General features: G+C 45.7%; 1 protein-coding gene across 3 annotated transcripts in view; it reads left to right on the top strand.

Annotated features, from left to right (window-relative positions):
• Positions 1–14002, top strand: part of LOC147637053 (uncharacterized) — a 121056-nt gene that overhangs the window by 69463 nt on the left and 37591 nt on the right. For all 3 annotated transcript variants that reach the window (XM_086800667.1, XM_086800668.1, XM_086800669.1), the window contains exons 8-9: positions 1266–1489; positions 1788–1886. In XM_086800667.1, coding sequence (XP_086656793.1) covers positions 1266–1489; positions 1788–1886 — 323 coding nt within the window. The remainder of the gene's footprint in view (positions 1–1265; positions 1490–1787; positions 1887–14002) is intronic.

Genomic DNA, 14002 nt, shown 5'->3' with positions numbered 1-14002 from the left:
GTGTCCACAGCTCCTTGAAAATGCCTGGGTCTGCTCTGAAGTGAGCCAGTCGCTCCGCACCCTCTCTGTGAAACTGAGCTCTGATCTCTGTCATCTCTCTCTGGTATAGGCGTGGTGTCCGAAAGCCAGGTGTCCTCTGTCTCCTGCGGGCTCTGAGTGTCTCTGCTCTCTGGAGAGTAATTCCTTGTTGTGTACGGGCTGGGAGAGAGAAATTAAATGAAATGTTATATTAACGTCTTCAAAAGGCCATAATGACCTATGAGACCAAAAATTTACATCATGGTGGATCTGATACAATGTCTGGATAAAAAACGAGAGAGAGAGAGAGAGAGAGAGAGAGAGAGAGAGAGAGAGAGAGAGAGAGAGAGAGAGAATGAAATGAAATGAAATGATATATTAACGTCCTCAAAAGGCCAAAATGACCTATGAGACCAAAAAGGTTACAACAATTGGTGGATCTGATACAATGTCTGTGTAAGAAAAGCTACAACAAGAGAGAAATGAAATGAAATGATATATTAACGTCCTCAAAAGGCCAAAATGACCTATGAGACCAAAAAGGTTACAACAATTGGTGGATCTCATACAATGTCTGTGTAAGAAAAGCTAAAACAACTAAACAACTAACTGAAACTAAGAGAGAGAGAGAGAGAGAGAGAGAGAGAGAGAGAGAGAGAGAGAGAAATGAAATGAAATGATATATTAACGTCTCTAAGAGGCCATAGTGGCCTATGAGATCAAAACTGAGAGTACATCTGAAGTTGGTGTCTCATCAAAGAGAACAACTAAATGAGACTAAAAAGTACAATAAACTGATTGTCCTACAGTTATAAGAACAGAACTGTAAGACTCCGAGATGATACTGAGTAGAAAATACTGGAAAATATTGAAAAATGTATATCAGGTAGATCCATGTATGCTGATCAGTTGAAGTGTTACCCTCTCCTTAGATCAAGTATCTCCGCCATGGGGCTGTCTAGAATGGAGAGGTTGTAGAAGCGAGGTAGGCGCCTCCGATGCCGAGCAATAATGGCTCTAATTTGGCGATGGTGAGGATAAATATATTAGCATCCTTTGAAGACCAAAATGTGCTATATGATACATGTTCCAACGAATACAAAAGCATATAACGATGTTTTCGTAGTGCCACCATATCACAAACATGGCAATGATTGTGGAGGCACAAAAAGTCCTGGACTTTTCTTTGTTTCAAATATAACCTTTTGTGTTTGGTATGTTGTTATTTTTTGAATGTATGAATGCAGGTCTCTTTTTACAGAGAGGTTTCTTCTTTGGATGGTACTTCCAATATGCTGCTTAAGATGGGTATTGCAGTTCGCAGTGTTCCGCTGTCCACCCGAGGAGACAGCCTCGAACCCTACATGTAGAATCAATATGGACAAATCACAAAAGGATGTCATTAAGCATCTTGTAGAAGTATGGGCAGGAGAAAAATTTATTCAGTCGGGTGAAATGCAGCAACAATCATGTATCCTATCAGCAGAATAATTGCTTTAAGGGGCTTGCCTTTATATCTGGGGGAGCGCGTGGGGGGGTGGGGGTGGGTGGCTGGGGGGGGGGGAGTGGGGGGGGGAGAGTAAACACGATGACTTTTTTTAAAAGCTAATTTTTGAAGGGATCCCTAAGCTAAAAAGAACTATTGCTTAGACCTGCCTATAACAATATCAGGTCAAAAATAAATTTTATTCCTACATAGGGAATTGTTATGTTGTGAAAATGTGTCTGCAGTCGCCAAGAAGTCGTTGCTATCTTTGACCTTTTGAAAGATATAACTGCTGCCATAGGCCTTTCACTAAGGGTGATGACAAAAAAGGACTTGGAGTGCTCACAAAATCTTATCCAATCATTACTCCAAGGAATCAGCCGTAAGTTTCAGAATGTGGGGTAGAGACAGTTTCTGCCATGCATTTTCATTAAGTTGTCATCTTGTAAAGGGTTCCTCTATGATGCTGATTTTTTCCCTTGCTTCACCCATGGTTGGGTGCTTATACTACATATGCTGCTGGGTTCTCTTGTATTTAAATTTTACTTTATATCTGTTAGGTATTTGTGGAGTCTCTTGTATCTTGTATGTCCACTACGTGTACCTGTCAGTATGTGTGTAACCATCTATATGTGTTTGTATAGGTGTGAACATCTCATGTATGTGTAAGTGTGCCTATGTGTGTGAACACCCTTTTATCTGGATAAGATAAGTGTGTGCCATGTGTCATGTTCCCATGTGTGTGTGATTTGTGAGTCTCAAAAAGATAAGTTTTGCAACCTATAAAAGCATGTATTTGGTGTACTTCACAAACTATCAATCTAATACAGTCTACATTGAGTCGTGCAATCATCTCTCTCTAACTCTCTCTATTATAGTAAAGGGTACACATGCAAAAGTCTCCTATATGGACAACAATGAGAAAATAGCAGTGATGAAGCAAACAAGGTCTCTCCAAGGGACAAAGGTATGGATAGCTGATGAACTCACCCCGCTACAACTCAAGAACAAATCGGCAGAGCTGAATAAAGTTAAAGAAGCAAGAAAGAATGGCAAATGGGCAATATATAGAGGAGGACAAGCAATCATTAAAGAATTCCGTACCCCACCCCCCTCAAGAGCAAATCCATCCATGGATGAAATATAGCTATTTTTATTTTGAACCTCAATTTCGAACTAGATGCAAATAGAACCCATTGTAATTTAAACTCTTAAGAGTCTCAAGAGTTCATTTTGAGTTATTTTTTTTTTCAGTTTTATGCCTCTTTGGCATTGATACCCAGAGTGGAATGTAAATGGATGTACCTGATCTGTCCCATAGGTCGGATTCGGCCTCCCGTGGACGTTAATATAACTTTCTTTCTTTCTTTCTTTCCCTCTCTCTCTCTCTCTCTCTCTCTCTCTCTCTCTCTCTTCTCTTTCTCTCTTACTGCTTGTATACTCAGCGGAAATGGAGAGGTTACATACCCCTTAGGGCTGTGTACTGCTAGCCCTAACCCTAGCATAGGTGTGCGCTCACAATTGGTATTAGAGCCACTTGTGTTTTTAGGGTTTTGAGCTCCTCGAATGTCATCTGAAGCTGCCAGCACCTGACTCTGACTGGTAGCTGCTCTCCATTGCCTGCTGTTTGCACGCTGCTTATGGCGGGAGTGACCACCTGGTTCGCCATCTGCTTGTTGCACAAGTGATGCTACTTCTATACGACTGAGCTGCTACTGTTAGTCGCGTCGAACTGCTTTGTTGTGGTCGTTTTTTTTTCTTTCCTTTGTCTGCCGCGCGGAATGTATGAAAGCATTAAGGTTTTAAGCCTTATACTAAGGCTTATCAAAACCTTATTAAAAGGCTTAATAAAGCCTTTGAATGCCTTTGCGCCGACTCCTAGCAGAAGTGCAGCCAGCAGCCCATCATCGCCCATCTACTTCTCCTGCTGGACCATCGTCACAATCAACTGTAGCTCCATAACCTACAATTGGTGTAGCCTGTCATCAGCATTTGTCGTGTACCTGCACATCAACAAAAAATTAGGGCTTTTTCAAAAAGCACCTGAAAAAATCTAATTAATGCTTCTGCACTCATTAGAATTTGGGGTTTTTACAAAATCAAGCATTAATTGTCTAATTGAAGGCCCTGTATACAACAAAATCTGGGGATTTTGAAAACTAGGGCAAAATTTGCCAAATTGAAGCCTGTACAGGTGCAAATTTGGGGCTTTTCTGATTTTGGGGTAAAATCTTCAATTTAAAGCCTACATATGTGCAAAAATTTGGCAAAAATTGAGCTCTCTGCGTCGCATTGAAGCTGTTGTACACGTAAAAATTTGGGGGTTTTTGGATCTTTCAAATTCTGCATCAAATTAGAGCTGTAAAGTTAGAGAAAAATTGGGGCGTTTTACAAAAATTTGTCCTCTACATCCAAAATTGAAGCCTGTAACAGCTCAAAAAATTACCAAAGCGGTAGAACCGCCTTGCATTATCTCGGCAACATTGAGATACGACATCGACGGTGCTTGGCTCCACCAAATCAGTTCTGGCCTCACCAGTTCTTCCCTACATGTGGCTCCACCGACACCGACTTCCTCTGTGGGTTCACCATACTGAAGGATCTTTTTCCCTTTGAGAAAGATATCTTTTTCTAATATATTTCCTATTGTGTTTGAGTCAGGGTTCTCTGCCCGGGATGTCCCCCAAAATATGAAAAATTATCTTGTGTGTGTTATGTTGTCCCATGTGTTTTCCCACCTAAATGTTTGTATTGCCTTGTGTTATAATGTGATTTCCTCGTTAATCTTGTTTTGAGTTGGGGAGTAGTTTTGGAGGCTGAAGGATCTTATGTGTGGTCAAGTGCCATTTGCAGGCTTGGCTGTGATCTGTTGTATCACGCCAAGTATGGCCACTGTGATCTTTTGTATCATAGGTGCTAGTGAGTCCAAATCACCATAAGTATGAAGGCTATTTCTTATAACTCCACTCTCACTCCGAAGGGGGGTTTATTGGGTATTTCTGGAGTCTCTTGTGTCCTTATGTCCACCACGTGTATGTGTGTAAAAATTTCTATGTTTGTATAGGTGTGAACACCTCATGTATATGTAAGTGTGCCTATATGTGTGTGGACACTGATTAGGGCCAAGGCCTCCATACCACATGATATTATCCGTGCAGAGATGCCTGCCCCCCCATTGGTAGTAGAGGCACTCACTTGATCAGTCTCCTTTATACATAGCACTTGGGCTCTCCCTAGAGACAGATATGCTCGCTTAGCCCTGGAGTCTTCACGACAGTTGGCATCACAGGGAGACGGATCATGTTGGTATGCACAGATGACAGCTTGGTTCCAGCTACATGGCTTTAGTATGGACAGGCTACCTCCATTTCAGTACTCCCTGGATGCACCCTCCCTCTCTCTCACACGGGCAGAGATTACCAAACTTATCATTTAGGACTTGACTCAGCTGGACACTAGGAGGACATGGATACAGCTGACACACGAGCTTGGTACGAAGATGGCTTTCTATAGAGATCATCTTTTCCAGCTCACGGAGGATGGGTTTGTGATTAGACCCAGCTACATGGATACTCATCTTTCTCATGGGGTACGGTGTGCTATTGGTCAAATGTGCACATCCTCACACCAGCTAGAGATTGAGACTGGCAGATTCAGAGGAGTACCAGTTGAGGCTAGGATTTGTCAGCTGTGCTAGATGGAGCCAGAGTTACATTACATATGTCATTGTCCAATATATTATGAGATACGAGGCCGTTTTCACTGCCTGTTCAGAGAGGGTTTCGGACCAGTTTCCAAGGTCGTGAGATACCAGGATCAGAGATGCCTCGGATTATACTTGCTGGAGTTGCGTAGACATAGAGAGGGTCTCTTGAGAGGGAGGGGATCAGAGAGGGAGAGACACCTACAAAGGCAGATTACAGACTTCTTTCGACCAGAGATTGAGCAGTCAGGCCAGTAGGCATTGCAGCTAGCCCCAGAGTATAGCCGCACGAGAGGTACACTGATTGATCGGGCTATAGAGGTGGGGCGGTCCAGGCGCCCCAAGATGAGAGGCCCATCTCGACACCGGCGGAGACTACAACAGAGGATCCGGACCATACTAGCACGGCATGGGAGACATCCAGTCAGAGTACTCACCATGGAGGACATTGAGGATATCCGCCATCGATCGATGAGAGACATCTTTGGATAGTGATGTATATGATGCTTACCTTTGTTGCTTGAGTTTTCCTTCCCAGATGTTATCCATTAAGAGCTCCTAGTACCTTACTTTTCCTCATAGTTGTTGTTTCAGTTTCAGTTGGTTGTTTAGTTGTTTTAGCTTTTCTTACACAGACATTGTATCAGATCCACCAATTGTTGTAACCTTTTTGGTCTCATAGGTCATTTTGGCCTTTTGAGGACGTTAATATATCATTTCATTTCATTTCATTTCTCTCTCTCTCTCTCTCTCTCTCTCTCTCTCTCTCTCACATTGCCTGCACACTCAGCAGCAATGGAGAGGTTACATCCCCCTTAGGGTTGTGTATTGCCAACCCTAACCCTAGCATAGAGCCTGTGCTCACAGTATCTGTCTTTTATCTGCTACTACATGTGTTGTCTCCACATGTCATCTTCAAGATGCCTCTAACTTAGCCCTAAGGAATGCCCGTCCTTCCCTAATTGCTCTTTGACCTTTTCCTTAACTTATATAGGGCTCATAAGTCTAGTCGTAAGCTTCTAGTGCCATCACCTTGCTAGCCTAGTAGAGCATGCCAGCCAGAGAGTGTATACACACGACATTGTGCCTTGCTTACATTGCAAGTAGGGTGGGAGGTGTATCTACCCCCCCACCCCCCCGACGCCCCCCTAAGATTGTGTGTGTGTGTGTGCACGCATTGCGAGAAGGAAAGAAAAGAAAGATGTTAGGAACATCTTTCTTTTCTTAAGTCTAGTCGTAAGCTTCTAGTGCCATCACCTTGCTAGCCTAGTAGAGCATGCCAGCCAGAGAGTGTATACACACGACATTGTGCCTTGCTTACATTGCAAGTAGGGTGGGAGGTGTATCTACCCCCCCACCCCCCCGACGCCCCCCTAAGATTGTGTGTGTGTGTGTGCACGCATTGCGAGAAGGAAAGAAAAGAAAGATGTTAGGAACATCTACGAAAGACCGAAAGGGTCGATGAGACCAAAAGCTGTTACATGTGATCCATGAGTAAACTGGATGTCAAGGCAAGGAAAAAGTAAAAGACCAGCTGGCGAAAGGATAGACAGGGTTGATGTACTACATAGACCCTGTGTGTACAATAAAGTAAGCAGCATAAGAACCATGTATCTGGGCCCTTAATGTGTCGTCCTCCTCATGGACCATATATCTGACCTGAAAGAGAAAGAAAGAAATAAAGTTATTTTAATCGTCTATGAAAGACTCAAAGGGTCATGAGACCAAAAAGTGTGCAATGATGACCATGGAATCTCATCATCATGTACAATGGTGTCCGGAGAAGGAGTGATGTATATCCTAATAGAATGTGCAGTGGAAGAAGGGAAAGTGGAAACACAGGAGAGAGAGTGAGAGAGAGAGATGGAGAGGAAACACAGGTGAGAACCTGCTCTCAATATCATCACCAAAAGGAATACATGTCCCGAGCAAGAGGGGAGAACCTCGTATGTGAGGGACTGCAGCTAGACAAGCTAGGCAAGCAATGAAATATGAGGGAGGCATGCCGGCTATATATACACCTACATGAAGGCAGCCGACTAGAGCAAAAGTATCTCCACGATTGGGAAAAATACCCAGGACCATAAATGGGGAATAAATATGGGTAAAATATATGTGAGGGGTGACCAGCCCCTCTGACAAACATGGTCAGCCCTAGAGTCTAAAATAGGACACCAAATAGGAAGCCAGCAAGTAGGGGATGATGTCTAACACCCCCTGTCAGCACCGGATGCTGAGTGAACTCCACGAAGAGGAGCCGCCCTCAATCAAAGATGAAAGACTGCAGAAACAGGTACCAAGAAAGCTCCACAAGCAATCTCCTCAGCAACTCAGCTACAAAAGCAACAGAACAAGCTGCCAGGTACACCGCTCCTGTGGAAGAAAACAACCAAGTAGGTTGCGACGTGCTGCTTCAAATAATGGTTCCAAACCCAAGTGTAAGAACACTCCCCGAAGTCGAATGTCGTATATCCAGCTTGGAGAAGGTATGAAAAACCTCATAACCAACCAAGATCAGATCCTGTATATAATCAATCCTAGGAGAAGCAAACTGTTCCTCACTGGAACCCTCAAAAGAAATAGAGTCAATTTGCTTCAACTCTGTACAAAGAGTAGCCAAATGTTGTACAAAAGCATCCTCTAAAAAGGTCGGTATCACTAGATGTTAAGACTCTGTAGAAAAGATGGGGTCCATCTGCCCAAACTCCATAACATGAGTTGCCCAATGCTGTACATAAGTACACACCACTGAGATGGGAATCGCAAGATAAAAGGACTCCACACCCCCCTCTGAAAAAAAATATCGTCGGACTGATATAAGCCCAACCTGATTATGATCCAAATCCAAAACACTCTGGAAGTACCACTATGCCCCAGGCACGGTTAGCAATTCACAGATCCAAAGCATCCCACCGGGTCCAAAAAAACCCTCCTGCAAAACAACAAGCCTGCAGAACTGGTAGGGGGAGGGCATCCTTAGAAGCATCACAAAGAGATGCAGAAATAGACTCCTCACAATGAGAAAGGCAAGCAAGAATATAAACTGTAGTGGTAACAAAGTCCTCCAAAGCATCACAGATAGCAGAAGACTGTTCCAGAGGTAGAACCAGATCCCAAAGATCAGCAACAAATAAAGGATCCTTGTGAAAGGATCACACCGCAAGGGCAAAAATACCCTCCTTGTTCTGCAAATACTGCAAAGAACACAAGCTCGGACAAAATAAACTCTGCTCAGGATCTCTCAAAAGATCACTGCTCTCCTCTAAAATCTGTAAACTCTTGTCACAGAAGAAAGTCTCCACAGATACAAAACAGCTCCCGAAATTGATCCTCAAGTGAAGTAGCTGGAGATAGGCCGCCTCTGAGTGTAGAAAACTCCTGTGGGAAACAAAACACAGCCAAAACAATGCTATCCAGCAAAAATAGCACTCCACCGCCAACAGAAGGCAAGGAACATGTAGAAACCGGGAAACCGTGTAACAAAACATAAACATAGCTATCTCACTGGGGTGATACAAAACTGTCCATGGAAACTCATCATAGAATACTAGGAACATAGAAACATGAGAGCAACATCAGCTCCCCATAGATGGTATACCACTCTTCAAAATATCAAGCATAGGGCTAATGAGTATATGGTTGAGATGAGTACGGTTGAGAGGTCTCCCTTAGCTATGTCACGTGGAAAGGTAGCTTGATGGCGGTGTAGCATGCCATGGATCTGGAGCGAATGAGGGGATTGTGGCTAACGGCGAGGGGGCCGGGGACGTTGGGCACGCTGGAAAGCGGAGGCCTGGTCTGAGGTAACTCCTCTTGGGCGAGGAAGGTCCGGAGCAGCTCGAAGTGGGTCCACAAGATCCATTGTATCGGTGTCCTCCATCTCTTGGGTCCGGAAGAAACTGGTGATGGTTGGTTGGCGAGGGAGGGGGTGGGGTGGCTGGGGCCGAAGCTCTCTCAAGAAAGTGTCCCTCTGTCTGTGGAGCTCAAGTAGGAAGAGGTCTAGGCAACACTGGTCCGGGAAGTCAATGATCTTGGAGAGTGGACAAAATCCCTCACGAAACAGACAACGAAACCTCCCGCGGATCTCATAGTATACTGGGCAGCAGCATATGTAATGCTCCTCTGTCTCAACCGCTGTGTGGCATAATCGACAAATCCTCTCCTCTCTGGGTTTGTGTATGAGCTTCCCGGCTTTGAAGATGCGCTCAGCTCTACCTGTCTCCACTCTGAAGCGGTGGGATGAAACCCGTATCTGGCCAATCACAATCCACATGGGACATGTGAAGACTGAGGTAGCCCGACTGCTGGATGAATCTATCCTTAGTGAGCAAGAGGAAATGATCTCTGTAGAAGTGCATCTTCGTTGGGAACAGAAGTCCATTACCTTGGTTTTACAAGGTTAACAAAGAGGTCCCGCTGAGTGAGTGCAGAAGTCCTGTAAGGCATGCAACTGTCTCTGAAGCCCCTCGTCTGAATCTAAGAGGAGGACGATGTCATTTGCATAAAATAGTATGGGGATCAATATGCCTGCCAGTGTGGGACCAACCCTGCGTAATCCGTCAATGAAGCTCGAGATCTCATCAATATAGAGGCCAAAAAGAGTGGGTGATAGAGGGCAGCCGTGTTTCACCCCAATAGTGTTGGAAATCTCCTATGGTGTACCTCCTGGGGCTCTCACTCGTCTAGCGACGGACTCATAGAGGGCGATGGGACTCCTATCTCGTGTCGATGATGTAGGAGGTGGGCTCGGGGTACAGTATCAAAAGCTTTGCGGAAATCCACAAAGCAACAATAAATCCTTTGATGTCATGCTCTACCCTCCTCGATGATTGCATGGAGGGTGAAGATGTGGTCAAGGGTAGAGTAGCTCCCCTCTACCACCGATCCATAGAGTTTGGCCAATGTGTGGCCAATCATGATCGTCTTGTAATTATTAGGATCAAGTGGATCTCCAGCTTTGAGGATGGGGGTGATGGTGTTGGTGGACCAAGAGGGTGGAAAACGGCTCTATTGAACATGTAGGCTAATAGGGGTGCCAGGGTATCATTGGCATGCGAGATGTACTCGGCAGTGAGTCCCTCATGATCTTGGGCTCGCCCATTACAAAGTCTACGAATGGCCTTGAGGACCATGCCCTTTGTGAAGGTGGAGGTGGTGGGGCTGGGATCTGGTGGTGGGGGTAGGGGTGACTGAGGGGCGATATGATAGAGGGAGCAAGGATAGGAGTGCCATGTGTCCGGATAGGTGATAGGTGTGGGGGGACGATGTTCTCGGAGTTTCCTCTAGGCCTCTTTGTAGTTCGGCCCTAAGAAATGTAATTTCCGAGCGTAGAACACCCGTTTCTTGCGTTGGCTGAGCCGTTGTGAAATCTGTTGCACTTGGCGCTTCGTGATTTGCCCAAGCCGTACCTCATGCTTAAGACGAGAGTGTGTGGCTCGGCATTCGTCATCGTACCAATAGTTCTAAAGCATGGAACCGCAAGGTGGCTTGGCGGTGGACCACCGCGTGCAGATGAAAGAAGTGGCGGATGTGTGGAGTATGTTGGTGAGCTATGATGTGAGGGTGGATAGGGGGACAATAGGTTCCACATCCTGGAGTTGGTGGTAGATGTGGTTGGAGTAAACAAGGTCAAGCTCGTGATCAAAAAGAACTTGGGTGTAATGTGACATGGGGGGTGGTGGCAGAGGGACGGGTGGTGTGCAAGTAAGAGTGAAAGAGGGGTAGGCATGGCGAGCTTCAAAGGGGGGTGGCGCGATGGAGAAGTCGGGGAGAAGGTGTGCCGAATCTGGAGATCCCATAAGGTAGTCCACGATGCTAGTACCTCCTGAGTAAGGGAAGGAGGTGAAGGCGTTGGAGGAGGGGCATTGGGACATCCCATTATAGATAATGAGACCATGTGCACCTTCAAGCTCTAAGAAATATCTCCCATGTACCATGACCTCCTCATGGTCCTGTGATGATCTCTGCAGCCATGTGTTAGTGATGTCCAACTCAACTCCTGTAGTCTGATAGGGTCGTCCAGATCGACTTGTTGACTTCCCATCCTGGCGTTGAAGTCCCTGAGCAGGAGGACTTCCCCCAGCTATATCCCCATATAATGGTAAGTACGGTGAGTGGCCATGCTAAGTTGTAGCCGCACCCAAACATACCGTGCATCCTCATCCTTCCGGACGATGTTGAGAATCTGGCATCAGGGAATCTAATGATGAGGGGTTGCTCTTGTGTCATATCCTCGTCTGCCCTCCATGTATCTGCAAAGAGGGGGAGAGGGGGGGGATCCCGTCCACTCCTAGCATCTGGAAAAGTGTCATGGCATCCTCCTTGGGGGAAGCCCCCGCCTGCTGTCTGTCACCCCTGCACTCTGCACTCACACATGGATGTCCCTATCCTTCTTGCGTTTCTTCTCCTCGAGAGTCTCATGTATGATGCTTTGTGGGGGTTTGTGCTTATTCAGTGTTGGGGTAAAGGCGTTATGCCCACCCTTATAGTGTGTACAAGCCCATAAGTTATAGTACATAGTACACTTAGTACTTTTAATGTACTAAGTGCACTATGTGTACTAGTGCAATATACATGTGTGATAGGGGAGTCACACACTCATGCTTTTCATGAGTTGACTTATCCCCACAACTCTCTCTCTCTCTCTCCCTTGCTTCTCTGTGTATGTCTCCCATGAATGAACTCTAAACCCTAATTCAGGTTTCTCCCCATCAACTGGTATCAGAGCCATATGGTCCCTCCCTCTTCTCCTTGCTGATTTCTGGTCGTATTCAGCCCCATCAACTGGTCGCCTGCTTCCATCAACTGGCTACGTGGAGAAATTAAGCGTATGCTGTCTGGCTGCGTGTTGAACGCTGGCCAACTGGAGTAGAAGCGAAGGCTGCTGGGCATAGTCGTAAACTGGGCGCTGAATCACACGCAAGGCAGAAAAACGCAGGCACGTGATGCTGTAGCGCTGCTACTCAGCGAAGGCGAGAACCTACTATAAGGTGGCGGGCGTTGCATCACACGCAGGCGAAGGCTAGCGTGGTGTCAAGCGTGGAGGCGATCGAGTGACAAGGCGCATAACCACTTAGGCGAAACGTGAGCAAAAGCGTCGACTTCAGTCGACTTTAGGCGTGTAGAAGGCGCCAGCGCTAAGTGAAGCGAAGGACAAGCTTTAACACAAGGCGTCGAGCGAAAAGGCGGGCGTGTAGCGTCGGCTGGTGCTAAGCGAAGGCAGCGCTGGCCCTTCAGCGCTGAGCAGCAGACGCCAACGGGGCCCTTCGAGCAACATCGTAATGGCTGCTGCAGCCAGGCGCCTCCTGTAAGGCCACGCTCAGAGCATATAGCCAGCAAAGAGGTGTCTCAACAGCCTCGTGTCCTTTTCAGCAGGAGCATCAGCATCAACATCAGCAAGAAGTGCCCCGTGCCCCCTCCCCTCACCTGCACAGAGCCGAAATCGACTCCTGCAAACCTCAAATTCAGCCCGAAAATCAGAAAATCAGAGGTATTTTGCTTCAATTTTGGGAATTTCTCATCAATTCAATTAATTGAGCAGGTACAGGTGCCCAATTGCTCAATTTTTGAGCAAAATTGGCAAAATTGGGTGACATTGGTCACAATCAGGATAAATTTGCAGGAAATTGGTCAAATCAGGATCAATTTGCAGGAAATTGGATGTCGAAATTTGGGGCTTTTGATGTAATTGTGCAATTAAGCACTCATACATGCTGTATGATGTGAAAAATCGCACATTTGGGCAAAATCGCAGCAAATTGCAGTGCAAATCAAGGGGCTTTTGTGCCGATTTGGTTGATTTGCATGCAGGCAATCGCATTTGATGCTGTGGATAATGTGTTGATGCCTTACAAGCACTCAATGTGCCTGTAAATCAAGGGGCTTTCATGTATTTGATGTATATGTGGCCAGGGGGAAGCATCGTGAACACTCTGGATGCCTTCATGTGCGCCAATGTACCATGCATGATCAGAAATTGATCTCAAATCAAGGGGCTTTTCAAGTTCGTATGCTTGTTGAGCTTGGCAAAGCAGCAGGCAAGCCATTTATGCCTTGAATCCTCACAAATCAGCTTGCAGTCAAGGGGCTTTTGCCCAATTTCTGTTCGGGACTGTTTCATGCAGTGTACAGGACTGTAAAAGTCTGATTTTCACTCATTTGGACAGCCAGGAGAGCATTTATTGCTACTGTACCTGCTGGTACAGATCTGGTACAGATTTGTACATGTTTTGGCATGGCTGTACACTGTTTTGAGTGATCAAAAGGTTCAAATTCAGCTGCTGAAATTGCCGGTACAGGTTTGGTACATCATTGGTGAGCACTTGGTACTGCTGTACAGTACTTTGGAAGGGCAAAAGAGCACATTTAAGGTGCTGTCCAAAATCTGCAGCAACCAGATTTTGGTGTTTTCATCACATAAAGTGGGAGAAAAGTTGCATTCTTGCTTCCGCAGTGGGAGATAAAGCTTGGGAGAACATTTGTGAGCACTTTGTGTGCTTAGGGTGCAGTGTTTGCACATTTGCAGGGAGTCAGGCATTACAGGTTGCATTTTGCTATGGCAACCACAGGTGAGAGCTCTTCATTGCTTCACATCAAGAAGCTTGAAGGCTCGCATAACTATGATATTTGGCAAACCCAGTGCTACAATGTGTTGCTTCAGAAAAAGCAGCACAAACCTATCAAAGAAAGGGGTGTGATGCCCGCTTCTCTTACAGCTGAAGAGTGGGAAGATATGGATGAGCTGGCAAGATCTACTATCATGTTGTCTGTGTCAGACTCATTACTTTTCAGCATTC

The sequence above is a fragment of the Cibotium barometz genome, chromosome 7 (genome assembly GCF_041138505.1).
Source record: "Cibotium barometz isolate CiBa-2024 chromosome 7, ASM4113850v1, whole genome shotgun sequence".
NCBI lineage: Eukaryota > Viridiplantae > Streptophyta > Polypodiopsida > Cyatheales > Cibotiaceae > Cibotium > Cibotium barometz.
The sequence above is the reverse complement of the archived record's forward strand: the minus strand, read 5'-3'. Positions and strand labels throughout refer to the sequence as shown.